Below are 17633 nucleotides of genomic sequence, written 5' to 3'. Positions count from 1 at the left end.
GAAGCCCGCTCGTTCGGTGTTAAGTGTCTTGGTCGCCTGATCGATTCAAGCATCGTTCATTCGTTCACCCATCATCGATCGATGCCGTTATCAGATCCTAGTGATATCACATGGGAACCGTTCTTAAACGCCAAATTCAAATAAATGCCAATGCAAGAGCCGCAAGATGTACTAGCTGTAAAATATAACACCATAGAATAAGACCAAAAACATAACATGGACAGCCCAACAAGCTTTCCGCCAAATCCTGTTTTATACGTTCGAACCACCTCTTTGCAAACCAACAAAACCATAGAAAACCAGACGTCCCGTTTCGTTCGCAACGCACCGCCACCAATTCAATCCGCCAGTCTTCCGTAACAATAAAAAACCGCTTCCGTACTATCCAGCCGCATCAACATTGTATAACCCTCCATTTCGTTTCCTATGCCATCCCATAAACCCCCTTGCACTTTGGCACTCGCTCAATTTTTTGTGAAGGTTATCCCAATTCAGACCAAACGCACGCACGCTCGCAGCAACAACCACACGCAACATTCAAGACACCAGCCAACCAACCAACCGACCAACCGACCAACCAAACCGGCCAAAAGAAAAAATCATTTGCCCATTGCCATCCATGTCCGACGCGCCCTGCCCCACCACATGAATGGATCCCATTTCCCAGACTCCAATTGTGCAAAAAGTCCTGAACAAGTCATTGCAGTCAGACGCTTGTGGATACCGGATTCCGGGAAGCTCCTATGCTTCTTCAAAGCGCTGTCATTCATCCTCGTCGTAGTCCCCGTCCCCTTTAGGGTCGTCCTCCCCCTTAAACACGTCTACGACCTCTAGCCCCACACGCTGGCCTGGACATTGCCCACCTTGCCCCAGCCGTTGGAACGGGTACCCCAGCCAGAAAGACCAACATTGGGGCCCTCGGTAGTCGCAGAAGCAGGAGCGGCGGAACCGTTGTTGCCAGCCTCATTGTTAGCCGTACCGTTGTAGCTTTGGCTCAACGGGGACGCAAGAGAGGTCGTAGAGCCCTTGTTCAAAGCAGGGTTCGTGGCGGTATTGCTCGTCGATGGCCGGGTTCCAATAGGCGCAACAGTGTTTTGTCCAGGCTTGCTGCCGGGAGCGCTTTGACGCGGCGGCGAGCCTCCAGGGGACGAGGCACTAGTACGGTTCGCTTGGTGCCCGATAGGGGCGTCGAAAATACCCTTGCCGCCGGACGGGTTCGATTGAGGGCTCGTGTTGCTGTTAGCACGCGATCGCTCGTGCGGGCCGGCAGACTGAGTTCCTTGGCCGCCCTCAATCTGGGACTGGGGTGGGAAGCCGGGAGGGACCTGGTTGTAATCAAAGGCCATCGGAGAAGCTCCGCGAAGGTTCTGGCCAGCTGTCAAGCCAAACCGAGGACCGGCGTTCTCTTCACCATAAACGGCAGCATCAGGGAAGCCCTGTTCGCCGTACAAAGCACTGCGCTGCGAGGCGATCAGTTTGCGGCGCTCCTCTTCAGACATGCCGCTGCCTGGGCTCAAGGTACGATCCGGTTTGGCTGCACCGAACTGCGAGGATGAGTCGGCAAGGACGCCTAGACATGTTAGTCAGACTTCGTAAACTGAGAGATGAGGGAAATGGTCTGAGGATGGATGTGAGTGAGCAGCCAGAGTCGGCCAAGGGCGCCGATCTGTCGATCTCTACAGACGATGTCAGGACACACAGGACAAGGGTTGCGTCGAACCGCACTTGTGGTGATGCAACGATAGAAGATCAGAATGTGTTTTTGTGACCCGCGAAGGCGCCGAATCTAATTTTTATGATTTTCTGTTTTTTTTTTCTTCGTCCTCCCTGTCGTTTGGCTGTGGTAGGGAAACTGATTCATACAGAAGAGGGCGGCCTACTTCGGTTGTATTGTTGCTCTTGGTGGTAGTTCCTAAGCTCCCGCTCCCGCTGGGCAGCCAGTCTCCTCTTGGCCTGCATCATCTGCTCCGCCTCGTTGGAGCCGCGCGAGGGCTGGTGACGTTGAGCAGCATAGAAGGTTTGCAAGTTGGAGGGCTGGTGAGGGCCGCGCGCATCGTTGAAGTCGACCATGGAGTGGGGACGGGGACCAGGTCCAGCTCCCATGCGGCCGCCTGTTACGATTTCACGTTAGTGGGCTGAGGAACTTGGGGTGAGCCCGGCCAGTCCCAGGCAAACTTACCGAAGTCTGGGTAGAATCTGGCTGGGCCGGGAACAGGAAACGACTCACGGCGGCCACCAGGCATCCCAAACATCTTTCCGCTCTTGACGAGGTTGTCGATCGCGCGGTCGACCTCTGTAGATAGTCTCTGTCAGTATGTGTGCTCCCTGCAACTACTGTCCCCATACCGGCAAGTACCATCATCCCGCAGTGCATGTACACGTAGAGGCATTTTGATGTTCGAAGCGGGCGGTTTTGAACAGGGCTCGGTTTGCACCCAAGCGGGCCGGAGCTTGCCGGAGTATTTACGTACCCTCGAGCTGATAAGCAAAAGCGGCAGACTCCTCGCGGGGGACGGCAGAGCTAGCACCTGATCATGGAATGCAAGAGTTAGTCTTCTCTGTTGATTGTATGCAAGCAAGGCTGGAATATAAGGGACGACGCCATAGGGAGCAGAGCAGAGACTAACCGGACCGTGCGGGCGGAGGAGGAGGGGTCTGGTGTTCCCAGCCCGAGGCTTGGCCGCCGGCGGGAGGCCATTGGGGTTGAGGGGGCTCGTAGTATCCGGACATTATATCGGTGGACTCGGTGTGGATCGAGGACGACGTCGGGCGTTTATATATCGGAAGGCCGCAGGAAGAGGATGGCAACCTGGATAGGAGAGACCAGGTTGGTGGGATCTCGGTCTGGAGTTGACTCTGCGGGATGTCAGTCGGCAATTCAGAAGATCTTTTTAGGCTGAGACCGTCAAGGTGTGGTGTGCTCTCCAGTAGCGGCTGGATAATAGGGACAAGGCGCCAAGCGTTAGGTTTGGACGACTAAGGTGAAGGACGGTGGCGGTTCCTCCTTGCTCAGCACGAGACAGGAAAGACCGAGGGGTGGTCAAGGTGAAGGGGCAGGCAAGGGCAAGAAGGGGTCAAGGTGTGATAATGAATCGGGGCTGGTGTAAACAGGATGGTAATATGCAATGCGGTGCAGACTATGCTTCGAAAGGAGATGGAATTGTCTTTTTCCTTGGGCCCCCAAATCGATTCGGGCGTGGTGGCGCACAGGCAGGCAAGTTGGAGTGACTGGCATCTGGATCTTGGGAAAGGTAAAAAAAATGTTTCCCCTGCAACCTGATGGAACATCTGCGCTCGTTTTCCTGTGGTGCCAGCCAGCGGTGGTGACCGCCCGGTGCCGGCAGAAGAAAGGGCTGATTGCGCCTCCCACGTCCCTCGATCGACTTGATTCCCAAGATTGAATCACGCTTCCATCTCGATTGTCGCTCGTGCGATTTGCGGGCTTGTTTGCAGTTGGTGCTTACCTGTCGTCGGCAACCTTGTTCCCTCTATGCTGAATCGACAGACGGGCCAAGGGGTCGGGAGCGGGATGGAAAAAGCAATTGGCAGTCGAGATCCAAACCAGAACAAAACAGGAGGAGAGGAAGGGAAAAGTCGCAGTCGCAGCTGGACGCGCAGCTGGCGTTTTTAGGAGAAGAGTGGGCAGCACTGGCAGTACACTACGACCGCTGATACGCGTAGGCTAGAAGTGGGAAAGTGGAGGGTTGCGACAGAGGAAAAGACCGGGGAGATGGAGGTTGCTAGTCCCGGCGAATGTGCGGAACGTGGGTCGATCTGCCTGACGTGGTGGTTCTTCGAGCCAGGAGAGGTCAGGTCTGTCAGGGTGTGCAGGTGTGATCCCCTTTTTTTTCGCACTCATCGTCGACTGGTGGGAGAAAGTCCTTTCGTTCCCTCAGTGCCTTCACAAGCGTCAGCACTACGTACAACAAACCGAAGCGCAAACCAAAACTTCGAGATGATTGAGAATGATGATATTGCTAAGAGGCCTTTGAGGTTCTTAGAGCCGCCTGTGTCATCATCTGCTCTGGCACCTTGTTGTTCCGACCTTTGCGCTTCGAAGGCCACCTAGAGACGCGACGAAATGGCGGGTTCCCCTCGTTACGAGAAGTGGTATCGAAATTACGAAGCCATGCGCCGGCCTTACAATTTGGCTGGTGCAATGGTGCAGTGGTGCAGCGGTCTGCCGTTGCCCAGGAATTGGACACTGTAATATGCTGTAAATACACATGCACACTACCGCTACCGCCAAGAGGTAGAACTCTGGAGACCCCAAGACATGGGAGGCTGGACCAATTCTTAGGTACTTTTCTTCAACAGGGGGGGACGGGGCCTTCTCTCGGCCTTGCACTTTCATCAACAGCGGCCGGATGCAATGTACGCGGGGCCGTCCACAAGGCCTAGGTACAGACCAGACCAGGCCAACCCGTTCATCCAAGACCGCCGAGGCGGTGGAAGGTATATAATTTATCTTCGTTTTGACGGCCGATATGTCAATGACACTGGATAGCAGTGCAACCCACTTTCAGAACATAAATAGGTACCCGGTGCGACGGCAGACGAGGGCCGAGCAAAAAAGCGAAGCTCCCAGCGAGCAGGTTGAGATGGGAGTTCTTTGACGTTGTGCATATCGCGCACCATGGTGCACCTGTCGGTCCATGTATATCTAGCTTCCGCAGGCTGCTAAACAGCCCAGCCGGGTTCCCAGGGCTAAACGCCAACATTAAAACCCGGGCATTCGGAAACCCCTCGTTGTGCAGAGCAACCTGAAGCTTTGGATAGACACTGTTAGTGATGGAGGTTGGTGATGGAATCAAGCCTTGGCGCGGAGGAGCAGGTGGAGTGTTGTTTGGTAATTGGCCTGACTTGACGGCCCTTTTCGCTTCCCTTCCGAATTGCCATCGCAATCGATGATCTTTGGGTCAGCGAAGGCCTTGAGGTTGGAGAAGCCTGCCTTGATCAGCGGGTATACAGCCCGAGAAAATTCGGTTACGTCCCAAGGGTGGTGAGTCGGGTCGTAAGATAGTCGGTTGGTCGGTTGGGCAAAGTACCGGCTTAGCTTTGTCGCCGAATTGGCACCGCCTGACACCACGAAAGTCGAATGCTCGGTGTGTGCTGCGAGTTAAGCATGACGTGAATGGTGGACTCTCAAGCAGGTGGAAGAGCAAGAAAAGCACTGGTGCAGTGATTCAAGGTCGGCGACAAATGGAAAAGGTCCAGGTCGCGGAGTTGAACCCAAGACGTGGGTCGCGGGCGGGCCCAAGACTGCAGAGTGGGTACCGTGTACCTGCCGGTACGGAGTCGTACATGATGCCCCATGTCGACCCAATTTTACCCCTGCCGTTCTCTGGCCGTTAGCGGGGTAGGTGCCGACGGGAAGCTTCAACTTTTGAACTTCGACTGTCACCAGTATGGACATCACTCAGTTGCCTTCTTAGCTGGGAATTCATCCAAGACCTCTTTAGCGTCTCTGGAATGTTACCTCTAGTCAATGTAAGCATGAGTTTAGCATCTCTTTGAAACCGGCCTTTGAGGTCATGAAGCAGACTCACGGCAATATTTCACACCTACCGGTTCATCACCCCCCTGCCTGGGGACGCGATACCTTCCAGAGCTTGCTTACCTTACAAATGAACTCGGCCATAGGTTCGTTGAAGGCCTGTGGAGATTGGGCACAGCTGTTTGTACCATGATGCTGCTGAAAGAGGAAGGCGGAATCGAGTGCATACGCTTGGTCCGAACCTCTAGTTCTAGGAGTTCGAGGTCAGCGATCGGAGAACTCTCCTTCACGCCACATACATATGATTCTCTAGCTGGAATCTTGGTGCTCCCATGGTTTACCAATCCTTGATCTACAGCATGCATCATGACATGAGCTTGCTCTCTCCGGGTATTCGGATTTTTGGCGAACCGGGCCGAGGGCGGTTTGACAGCTTCCATTTCCATAACCTTCCACCTGAAACATCCGGAAACATTTCTCGCATGTCTGGACTATCATGCCTAGATTCGGATCGAGGCAGAACAAGGGTCCAAGACACCAAGACCCCGGACTTCGAAGACCTCAAGAAACCGCCATCAAGCTCCAATCAGCCCTTCGCGACTAAAATCACGGCGGCACAAATCGCGATTCCAATTATGTACAGCGGTGCAGACATGCCGTACTTGGTTGAATTGTCGTCATTCCGCATCTCCTACCGCAAACAATTGGACTATCCAGAGTCCGGTATTTGCGGAACTTCAGTTCCTCCTACGGCCACATACCCGAAGAATGCTTCAAGTAGAGTCGACGCAACAGACTGTACGTTTTTCTGGGAAATCCACAACTTCGAGGCAGGCACGCCGCTCTGATTGCTTACTACGCAGTGAAATCGGTAAATCTGTAACCGATAAAGGAACACATTTTGGACTCTGACGAACTCGAATTTCTGCATTACCACGATTGCCTTTATCGGATTTCGACTGAATTCGGGCAGCCATTTTTCTTGCATTTGAAGAGGATCTTGTGTAAGAGGACAAACGGGTGGGTGCACAGACCCCTCTAGACGCTTCTGACGACTTTAAGGCACCCTTGTTCTTGCAAATCCGGCCTTGAGGTCTTGCAATTTGCAGTTTGCAGCTTCAATATGTATGGGTAAAAATTCTGGCACGAAATAAATTGGCATTGGGAAGCGTTCTTCTTGCATAAAGCGAGGCTCCCACTTGTAGAAGCAGGGATTTCTACTGCATTATATCCTTACAGGCACTGGTGTCCTGGTAGTTTCGGCTATACCCAGGTACCTTTAGGACATGAGTCTTAAGAATCCGATATCACCTAGCATTCAGGGTATTGGAGAGAGGCAGCCATGGACCCGCCTGCACGGTGACTTCTTTCTGAAGACGACGCTGTTGAGTACCTTGATGGCCAGACGAAAATCCAAACAATCAACTTTCCGAAACAAAGTCACTCAAGCAGCCTGCTGAGCGGATAAACATGCCCATACGTCTTTTCAGGTGCGTGAGTCGTTCCATCATCAACAATGACATTCAGTCTTGACTGGCTGGAGGATAAGCGGTCTCAGGCAATGGTGATCCAGTTTGAAGCAAGAACGACCCGCCGCGGTAGATGGGAGAACCTTGATGGCCTTCCGCTCCAATGGTCATGAAGGAGCCTCACGCATACCATGGATTTTGTCGCTGGTTACAACTCTTTCTATGTTCTTTTCGAAATGTAATCCACATCACCGTGAAGCACCTCTACTATCTTACTGGATCCCTATCCAATCCCGCAGTCGACCCAGAAGATTGACTACCCACGTCTGGGCAGCCACCAACAACCTGCCTACTCTCCAACCCCATCTTCTAGAACACAGTTTGATATCACTCTATTCTGAGTGGCTCATGGCTACGAACGATTTCCTGCATGTGAACGGCACATTCACATCACACCACATCTCCATCTCTGCGGCCCTCTCGGGAAGGAGGTGAGACTGACTGCTACTCCGAACTGCGCGGCTCACGCGAAGCTCGGCATCGTTTCCATCCGTCAAGTCGAACGCAGTATGAGCAATTGTCAGAGATATGTCTTATATTACTAAGTTGAGCACTCCTCATCCTCATGAATCAAAAATTGTTCGCCATAACGTTGGTCAACAGAAGAGGGCTGGTTGCAGTTGAGACCAGACACTATCGTCGTGTGCGGTCTCACGTTTGGTAACTCACCTGAAACGTGCCCATTTCGAGGGAGACGAAATATTTTGACCTGGTTCTCCCGACACGTTTGTTTCAACTCGTTCTTTTTGACATCAACGTGCAGCTAGTTTCAATGTCTTACATGGGATATAGGGGTAAGGTGAGAACCCCTGTTTCACCTAGCTACTCTGAGCTAGGGCTACCGGTACTTGACACAACCAAGATTTCGGAACTCACTAGGACTTGAACGTGGTGTTTAAGCAAGGGCTTACGGAAGAAAAGAACTGTGTGATACAACTGTATCCAGAAGCTCCACTGTTCCGTCAATAAGGGATTTGGACAAGACACTGCTGGCGCCTCAATTATACAGCCAATGATTTCATCTATTATTTCGTGAGTGAGATAACCTGGCTATGCGTTCCCTTTTGCTCTCGTGGAGAAATAATGCTATCTGGACATTGTGTCATTCTGTTCAAACCTGACTATCAAAGACCCGTATTGACAGCTTGGTTTCTCGCTCTTCAACATGGTCCGGGTATTGAAAGCTAGTTGCTGGGCAATGGTTGAAACTATCCGCACCTTGACGCACATCTCTAACTTTCCAGTTGATGGTAGTGAAGGTGTATCAGTTGGTGGAACATAATAAATACTTTCAAACAGTATGGTTTTTTTACATAATTTTGTTAAAAATGAAAGCCAACGGGTAACGTGGGCTAAGAGAAGTCTATTCAACCAGCACCAGTACCCCGCCGACGAGCATGTGAATACGAAAATAAAATCCTATGTTACTCTGAGTAATGCCCGCTTCAGTTGTTTATAGCCTGGTGTGCTTAATCTTGGAAAGAGCCAGCGTTGACATAACGTGCGTTGCTAACCTCGATCGTGCCTTCTTCTTGGTAAATGTCCTTTAGAGCAGAAATCATGAGAGCATTGGAATACCTGAGAGGAAATGGAACGATCCGATATATATTTCAATCTTTGCTCAGCCTCATGTCTTCTATTCTTTTCCTCAAACCTACTAGGATGCCGGACTAGTCAGGAAACTGACACTTTGAATGTACTAGGGTTAGTGATGACATACCTCAAGGGACTATCTCCATCATCATGAAGTATTAGAATTGCCCCTGCAGCACTTCTCAGTACCTACGATATGTTGACCCCATCCTGTTGCTTCACTACTTTTCAGCGTCTCTGTACACTCTTCGAAGCACACGCTGACCCCTAAACCCTCCAAGCTACACCAATGCTCACCAACGTCAGGGGTAACCACTACACCTTAAATTTTGCCACTATTACATCTTGATTAATCCAATCTGCCAGATACATCATCATGGCATCGAGATTTCCATACCCTCCTCTGTCACACAAAAAGGATTTCACTCCGGAAGCAAAGAAACACCCTGCGCAGCTATATATTTAAAAAGACGGGAAGTCAATGGAGCATGAATGACCACAGTGGCAGACTCTACTACCGCCGGATTTTATGGACTTTTCCTTTTCCTGCTTCGTTTTGGATCATCCGTCCCATCTGATGTATATCGAGGCCATTGATAAGCATGAAGTTACACATCAGGCAATTTCCGGACCTGGCACCGAAGCTACGTCTGGAACATTGCTTGCTTGTGAGCCGTATATCCGCGTGGGAATTCCAGTTGTTGGTGGAATCAAAGGATTGAATGTTAAATATTATGACATCCACACACCTCGTTTGGGAAATGGATGATAACTACGTCACCTATGCTAGATGGCTATAAGCCGCCTGCAATCGTACACTTGGACAATAACTGCGGGAAGTGGGAAGAAGGGCGTCGGAAGGCGTCGAGCAGCGTCGAGGGAATGTCCTGCAAATCAGGGATCCTGAATCTGGGGAGGACCAAAGCCAGCCAGCCAGCCAGCTTCGCAAGAAATTCATGGTAAATAATGCGTCCGCGTGGCCGCCTGGGCATATCTAAAGGCATCGTATTAAGGAATACTTAGTGTGACGCTGTTTCTTCGCTCACTGTACGTCCGAACCAGGGTATGAAAAATGGAGAATTGGGGAGAGAACTTCCGGTGAAACCTTTCCGTATCCTCCTTCAGCTCAGGGAGCATTTCTTTTTTTTTTTTTTTTTTTTTTTTCCCCGGAAAGAGGCCAACAAAAGTCTGAGTCAAATCCCATACTTATGTGTTAGTAACAGTTGTTCGATGGGAAAAATGGCCAAAAAAAAGAAGGAAAAAAATAAATAAATGAAAATTACCTCTACAAGCCATCGCCAGCATGTAGGTAAGCAACAAGTGTACAATCTGAAGTCGTACAAATGACGAGAAAGGAAACCACGAATATAAAAAGACTTCATTAACCACATCAACCTTGACCCCGCCTGGCTGCTCCATAGATGATTGTCGATGAACATCATTATACATGCGAGAACTGAGTTCTCCCTAACCATGTCAAGGGAACAGCCAAGAGATGAACAAAACATAGGACTGGAACTTTTGGGTTCTGGATCGAATAAGGTCTGCTTCTTGGCAAGACAACCAAAGAAACGAAACCGAAACCAAGCCAATTCACGTGGCGAAACTGCTCGCTTCATATGGTACTTGAGCATGCAGTAGACAGACTGACTGGCAGGTAGTCTCAAGATCTTCAAGAAAGTCCTGGTCTGGCCCTGGTCCATGCCGCGCTGCCGTAGTTCTGGTTCTTCACAAGGTATAATGAATGACAGGCTTCAAGCTCAGGGGCATGTAAAACAAGTCCGTAATCCTCGGGGTAATTTATCGTGTGTTGAGTGGTACCAATTGGGGTTGCCATCGGTTCCTGGTCTCTTTCAAATTTGCTTCTTTTGTGTTATTAGAGTAATAATTTCCCGCGAAAGATAACAGTTACGGAAAGAACGAGTCCCCCCCCAAATCGATGCTTCTGTAGAAGCTAACCCTAACGAAATGGAGATGAACAACAAGGATCCAGCAAGGTGATAGCTGAAGCTAGCCTAGCCATGCAACGTGCTTGAACACATGTACACTAGCATAGAGGTATCTACCTCTACTTAGCAAGGTTTATAGTTGTAAGTCCCAGTGATAATGCAGCTTTGGGAATCATGATCTGGATAGATCGTGAAGTGCCCGATTGGACGGAGCTTCCTTCAAGCATCGATTCTCTACTATAGTACCTAGCTTTCGCCTTCGACCTGTAATTCTCCAATTTTTCATGCAGCCACTCCTCCACCAGTTGTGTATCTTCGCTGACTGCTTCTCTTCTGGGCATATTTATGTTGTGTTTTCTGAAAAGAGAAGAACGTGTACCGACTGCACCGACGCAAACCTGAAACCCTGGTTAAGAAGCAAGTGATAGGCAGAAAGTGATGAGCGATCTGGCATCTGCCACGAGATCTCGTGGGGGATTGACGTGTTTCCGTGTGCTGTGCTGGGATCGACATGAGCAGGCGAACGACAAACATCGCAGTTAACCACTTAATTAGATAGTATGCAGTATGCTTTTTCATTTGACATCCAGAGCGCTAATTTGCGCCGAAGTCAGAGAAAATTTATGAAGACTGCAGTTTGAATCAAGGCAAATCAGGTGAAGATGACGTGGTGGATTTCCCGAAGGAGATGTATAGATCCCGAACACGCGTCGGTGGCTGTCTGACTGTCAAACCTCCATACTTGAACCGAGAGCCAAACAGAAAGACAGAGCCAGTATACTCACCAGCCAGACGATGTATTGCAGAAACGCCGTCCCAGAAGGCGTTGTCAACCAGCCAAGAAATGCCAGTTGTGAAGTTGTTGTCTCGTTGAGGTATTCCACCAACTGAGGACGTTCAAATAAAAAAGACAGGAAAGAAAAACCTCAAGACGATGGGACTTTCCAAGCTTCGGTCCAGCCAATCCCACGAGAGGGTCGTAATTATTATGCATGTCGGTGAAGCACGAAGCGCCTTTGCCAGGCTCCTTAATGTTGATTGACGTACAAGATGCGGATATGCGTTGTATGACCAGATGTCATGGTGCCGCTACATAGAATAGCACCCGTTACAGCTGCATCTCCGTCGATCGTCGAGGATTCGTGCGCTGTCAACAACACCGGTGAAATGAAAGATACTCCCGATCGACAGGAACAGTTGGTGAATATCGAGTGAGAAAGCAGAAACAGTGAAACATATCAGCTGCAGGGCTCTGCCAGAACCGACGACGAAGAGAAGCCAAGGGCGAAGAGGCACGTCGTCTTAGACATTTGGTGGATCACGGACGGGAGAAGGAACTCCCCGGGGTTTTTGTGGGTCCTTCTAGACCGAAGCCAAGGGGTGGGCCCGGGAGAACTTCCCGTCCACCAAGGTAGCGTGCCCGGGTCCCGGCTCGCTCCGAGCAGGCTGTCTGCATAATCTGTCTCCCTCAAAACTTGAGCGTCCTTTTACATCTACCAAACAAGAAATCAGCACAATGTGCTCAATGCACTCGCAATAATTTCATTTATTGACAGTTGGGGGAATGAAACACTACGAGCCTGTCAAACTGTGAGAATTTGGGTTTTCATACCCGATCCCAAAGGCGTGGAATGCTGATGACGGCCTTGAGGGTGCTTTGGAACCGTGCCTATGGTTATGTGGATGGTCTGGGATGCATTCCTTTAACTTCTTATGACCGGGGTATTAGTGCCTTTAGCTTTGGCTGCGGTTGTACTTTTTCGTTTTGGCATGCTCACTGGGACGCACATCGTGTTCCGATTAGCAGGTTATGAGTGAGGTAAGCCCATGTTGCGCCCGTTTGGCAGCCCCCATGCTTTCTTAGGTGTACCGAAGAGCAGCATGGCTTCGGTCTTTGAGAAAGTCCAGGCTATCATGACCAGATTTGGTTTCGTCGATCCCACCTGTTCTGGCGCCTTGCTGTATCAAGCTGACCGTGAATAAGCACCTAGGCATTCAACATTCAACGTTCCAAGTGCTGGCGCAGCGTCACCGCACACTTCCAATGGTCTAGACACCTCTCAGCCTAGTCCCCAGTATCTTGTGCCGTAGTGTATACAGGAACAATGATTTGGTACCAAACAATCAGTTCCCTGTTAACGAACAGAGACTCTCCTGATTGCTGGAGTCGTCCAATATTCATGTGTAACTGGCGGGTGACTGAACTAGCCAACCTTGCATTTCTGACCCCTCCATCAGCCCCGTTGCTTCTCGAAATCGGGGCAAAGCACAACAAGGCCATGAGGCATGTTGTGCAACATATTGTGCAACCCTTGAGGCTACAGCAGTCGCTTGGATGTAATGATGGGGATTTTCTCATTGGACGGCTCCTCGACGTGGCTTTCGTTTCGGTCACAGCACTGGAAATGCTCTCCAGGCAACCTGATGGGAAAAGCGTGGTATCCTCAAAACTCGCATTTCTGTCGGGCGGCAGCTGACGCACGATAATAATAATAACTGTGACCAAGGCGAGTCGAGGATGACGGGAGCAAGGCTAACTCAAACCCAATTTCAACTAGGACAATAGCTGGGCCGCACACAGTGTAGCGGCGGGTGAGGCGGGATCTTGAAGAGGCAGCCCTATGGGCGTATTACTGCATGCACCCTCAGCATCAGGCGATTAGTGTGCTGGGCACGATCCAGAAAATTGTAGAGAGGTCAAGGTGTCCATTCCCTCGCGGCGTTAGAGAAACAGCCCATCTTCTTTGTGAAGGATGCCATGAAAAGCCGCAGCTGCCGTTGACGACCATCTTGATGCGAGGATTCCGTCCCGGGATGCTGGAAAATGACAAAGAATCTGCAAGGACCGAGCCAGGGGGCGGCTGTTGAATATATTGAATCCGTGATATCAACCGAAAGGAGAAGGGCCCGGCATAATCACAGCCTTGTGCAATGCCTGGTACGTACAGCAAACGTCGAGTCGAGGATCTGGGCGCTCGACAGAGTGTATATGGCACGGGGAGACGGGGCTCGGGGCAGGGGAAGGTGGCCGAATGGTCGTAGAAATAAACCGAACATGTTACCTCTACGGTCAGCACATTACACCTTGGGTGTACTCTTATTACGCATTTCAGCGTCTTAATTCATACCTTTGAGCTTGAATTTCAAACAGTTCTCGGAAAGATTTCAAAGGGACTCTAGCTGATATATTTTGAACTTTTAATGATCCTTATTACTGTTTTGTAACGGCCTTTCCTAGCCAAAGCGAGCCGTGTTAGACTATTTATGTTCGGTTTATTTTGGCTACCACTGGCAGGTCGAGCCTCCGTAGTGACGTCCTCGTGGGAATAAAGAGATGCCCATCCAAGTTGAAGAGCGCGCGCCTCGTACTTATCAAACACGGGTACCTGTCCCAATAATGAGGGGTCATCGAGGTGATCATCAAGAATGGATGTGCAAGAGTTACGGGATGCATTCATTTTTTTGATCGGCATTTCTATCGTGCTACTGACAAGTATATAGATATACCTATATGCGCTCAGTCAGCGGTCCAGATGGTTGTCGGCTGGTTGGACAATCGTGCGTAGGTCAATGCTGTCTATATAGGTACTAGGCTTCTCCTTCCCAGGCAGCATTTGTATGAAAGTCGGTTCATGTTTGATGAGGAAGGGAGGGGCGGGGAAAACTGGGGGAAAACCGGCAAAGTCTGGCAACATCGTGACTGGACACGGCAGGAGCCAAAAGAATGGTCGGGGGCCAGGCGGGGGGCTACCGCTTCGAACAGCAACCGTTGTACTTGACGGGCAGGAGCGAGAAGAAATCCCAAGAGCGAACAATGAATGTTCCAGACATCAATGGCGCAAAGAGCCACCACTTACCTCCAACCACAATAATCAAGATCGTTCAACCCCACTGCATCTGGTCCCGTCTCTTGCCGTTCATCCAAAGACGAGCAGTGACCAGATCGCCCGATAAGGTGGAAAAAGATGTGCCTTGAACCACTGTCATCGGTTCTGATCTTCCCCCGCGCTGAGGCAGAATGATTAATTTATCATGGGCCAAAATCCGGTGGTGCCAGCCGAGACTCGAAATGCTGTATAGTCCGGGTGTAGCGTGCCAGAGACGAGCGAGGTGACATGCCAGGCTGGAAAGGGGCTCGGAGCATCGAGATGATGCAACAGGGACTGGCTGAATGGGGGCAGGTAGAGCCAAGGAGACTACACCTATGACGTGCATGGCGCTGGACCACAAAGCCGCAGAAATACCTGCGTTCCTTGTACCTTCAGAACATTCCGGCCCCGAAACAAAGCTCGCGCTTCCGCTCATGTTTCTTCCGGCTCGGTACCTGGCAATTTCAAGCACAGAAGAGGGAAAAAATGCGGATACGTTTTCCTGGCTGGTGCGTAGTTTCTGTTTCGTGACTCAATCTCCATCAACGGTAAAAGGACGGGCCGGTCATTCAACAGAGGAATTCTGCAAAAAATGTCGCGTGGGTTTTTGTGTGAATTCGGTATTTTCTGCAAAGCCCTGTTGCCCACTGTAGCCCTGCACGCTTCTGCACTTTGTCTTTCTTCGCCGCAGTTCCAGTGTCACAGTGTGTATTTGGCGTGTTTCTTTGGCTTTCTGAGGTTGGATTTCTTTTCAGCGGGGGCATGTGGTTGCCCTCTTGCAGTAAGTACCTTACCTCTTGTGCTCAGTCCAAGCCTGGTTTGTTCGAGTCGTTAGCGCGGGACTTCACTACACCTGACACTCTACGCAATTCAACCCTTATTCCACCTGACCTCGTACAAGAGACTAGTATCAACTGGATGCGTTTCGTATACTTCATGCCCCCTATCCAAGTCTCCGTTCTCAACCTGGTTGTCTCGTGATTTTACTTTGTATTTCTGTAGACCCCTGTCGCACGAAACGCTTTAACAAATTAACCTGGGCTGAGCTGTACGGAACGCACTTTTCGTACCAAGACCGCTGATTGGCTAAGAAAATAGCAAAGGGTCTCCGAAAATTACGGTAACTTACACATCGGAGAAGCTGAGCACTGTCGTCGAGGCTTAACCAATAACTAATCCAATGGCGCTTGACGTCCTCCCGTCCGGGGTACCGGAGAGGTAAGGATAGGCGGTCGGTAATCCGCTGTAACTGCGTAATGAACGGCACGCTCATTGTGGGCACAACCGGGGATCACCGCACGCTCAAATGGGGTCCAAGGATCGCTGAGACCGACCTACGAGACGGAAATCTTGAATGGAGGAACGGCGTGAACGGGTTGCCGTTGAAGGGAGACCAGCGAATGCGCGATCCAAAGGTGGGAGCAGACCAATGTTGAATGCTCCTTTTTTGTAGGTAGTGTACGAGTGGGAGTTGAGATGCCATCCAGTTTAGCCCCGGCGTCACTGGCTCCATCCAGGTAAAGAAAGGGACGGGACTGTGTACAGGCTGCAGTGCTGCTATCACTAGCGACCCAGGTGGCACTTGCACTGCGACTTGGAAAGTAGCGAGGCGCCCAGTTCCAGTTTCCCACTTCCCGTCGAAACACAGCGACTGTGGAGGTACTGACTGCCGTCACCATTTCTTTCTCTCGACTCCTTCCGGTCTTGAACTCGTCGGTCTCTCTTTCTGCACCTCTGACATCCAAGCAGAGCAGGGTCAGATCGCATTACTTTGACCTCCTTCCCGTCCTGTCGAGATTCAGTGACCAGGTTGACGCTTGACGGTCGACACCACCTATCCGTCACCTCTGTCGCTGCACCTTACCTCACTTCACTCACCTCGCACTGCACCCACCACGGCATTGCATATTCGTCTGGATTGGAATTTCGTCCAAACCAAGGAGCGGCGCTTTCAACTGATCTTCCGCTTCCCGCCCACCACCACGCAACCACCCACTCAGGTTCAGCGAAGCGAACTGCGAAGCGGTAGAGGCACTTCAAGGCACCTCCTCCTCCACCACTCACGCATTACATTTCCGCACCGCACCACACCGAACACCGACATCACCCTTTATTCCACTTCGTCGCTCGTCGGTGTCGTCTCGTCGTCTTTGCCGCTCTGCCTCTCCCACTCATCCTCGACAACGTCGGCGACTGGCTTTCTTCGATCGCCTGCCTGCTCTCGAGATCGATCGCTCGCCCTACGCCAGCATCAATTCTTTCCCTATTTCCCCCTGTCGACACAAAGACCGCCCGTGGTTGGTTCTGCTCCTCAATCCCGGGCTCACCGGCATTTGTTCTTAGGGACCTCAACGCGTCGGCCTGGAATCCTTTCCTCTCGATTATTTCCAACGCCTTTTTTTCACCCTTATTTCTTTTACGCCATTCGAGAGATATTCCGTCCGAACGACGCCGAGCACCTCCCGAATGTTCTAGCTTTGATACCCTACTTGCGCATATTTGCCTTTACACGCCCACTCTACTCTGCGGTCGCTCCGAGTGTGCATTTTCGCAGATTTGCTCGAATATCACGGTCATCGGTCGTTCAGCCTGATTTTCACGGCTCGCAACAGCTTGCTGTGATCCGCGACTTGTTTTTCGACCTGACGCGCTCGTCGACCGACCTACGATCGTCCCTCCGTTCGTCTCCGATCCTCTCGACCCAATCCTTCTCTTCTCGATAACCCCGTTCTCGAACCTGTCAGCAACGTGCGAACAGGGTGTTCCCGAGGCGATCGTGTTTAGACCAGGATAGGGGATTTGGTGTCTGGAACGGCTATCCTGGAGCTGAAAGGTTGTCTTCACGAGACTCGCCACAGTGGACGGTTAGTTGTCGTGGGACACTTCAACCTGCGGACAAGAACGTGTGCTTGCGAACTTGACACTCGTGCTCTGGAAGCGATTTTGAGGTCTGCGCCCAAGCGCTGGCGGCGAGCAATAACGTACCAGTTGGTCGTTGGAAAATAGACGAAGCGTCTCTTTCAAGCGTGCATTCTGCGCTTAGCAAAGAGTACATAACCATAACCGCGTTGCCTTAGTGAACGAGCGAAGCACATAACGTCTGTACATTTATCAGCGTGCCTTCTACGTATCAAGCATTGTGCCGCCCGCGTCCGTTCAACCCTCAGATCTGAACCGCAGGCCGGACTTGCACCGA

General features: G+C 51.0%; 4 protein-coding genes across 4 annotated transcripts; 1 reads left to right on the top strand and 3 right to left on the bottom strand.

Moving 5' to 3' along the window:
- Nucleotides 1–127: 127 nt before the first annotated feature.
- Nucleotides 128–3556, bottom strand: NEUTE1DRAFT_74162 (uncharacterized protein; the record flags this gene model as incomplete). The annotated part of the gene is made up of 6 exons (XM_009858805.1): nt 128–1570; nt 1881–2111; nt 2180–2293; nt 2472–2528; nt 2628–2856; nt 3465–3556. The coding sequence occupies 5 exons, from the start codon at nt 2728–2730 to the stop codon at nt 831–833; spliced, it is 1245 nt and encodes a 414-aa protein (XP_009857107.1).
- A 5665-nt stretch (nt 3557–9221) lies between these two features.
- Nucleotides 9222–9582, top strand: NEUTE1DRAFT_55219 (uncharacterized protein; the record flags this gene model as incomplete). Its single annotated transcript, XM_009858804.1, has 2 exons — nt 9222–9294; nt 9410–9582. 2 exons carry the CDS (start codon nt 9222–9224, stop codon nt 9580–9582), a joined length of 246 nt encoding a protein of 81 aa, XP_009857106.1.
- A 1680-nt stretch (nt 9583–11262) lies between these two features.
- NEUTE1DRAFT_119212 (uncharacterized protein) lies at nt 11263–11617 on the bottom strand (the record flags this gene model as incomplete). The annotated part of the gene is made up of 2 exons (XM_009858803.1): nt 11263–11285; nt 11354–11617. One exon carries the CDS (start codon nt 11560–11562, stop codon nt 11398–11400), a length of 165 nt encoding a protein of 54 aa, XP_009857105.1.
- Nucleotides 11618–15227: 3610 nt separating this feature from the next.
- NEUTE1DRAFT_143282 (uncharacterized protein) lies at nt 15228–15710 on the bottom strand (the record flags this gene model as incomplete). Its single annotated transcript, XM_009858802.1, has 2 exons — nt 15228–15251; nt 15567–15710. 2 exons carry the CDS (start codon nt 15708–15710, stop codon nt 15228–15230), a joined length of 168 nt encoding a protein of 55 aa, XP_009857104.1.
- Between the last annotated feature and the right edge of the window lie 1923 nt (nt 15711–17633).

The sequence above is a fragment of the Neurospora tetrasperma genome, assembly GCF_000213175.1.
Source record: "Neurospora tetrasperma FGSC 2508 unplaced genomic scaffold NEUTE1scaffold_81, whole genome shotgun sequence".
Classification (NCBI taxonomy): Eukaryota; Fungi; Ascomycota; class Sordariomycetes; order Sordariales; family Sordariaceae; genus Neurospora; species Neurospora tetrasperma.
This window is presented reverse-complemented; position numbering and strand designations above follow the sequence as displayed.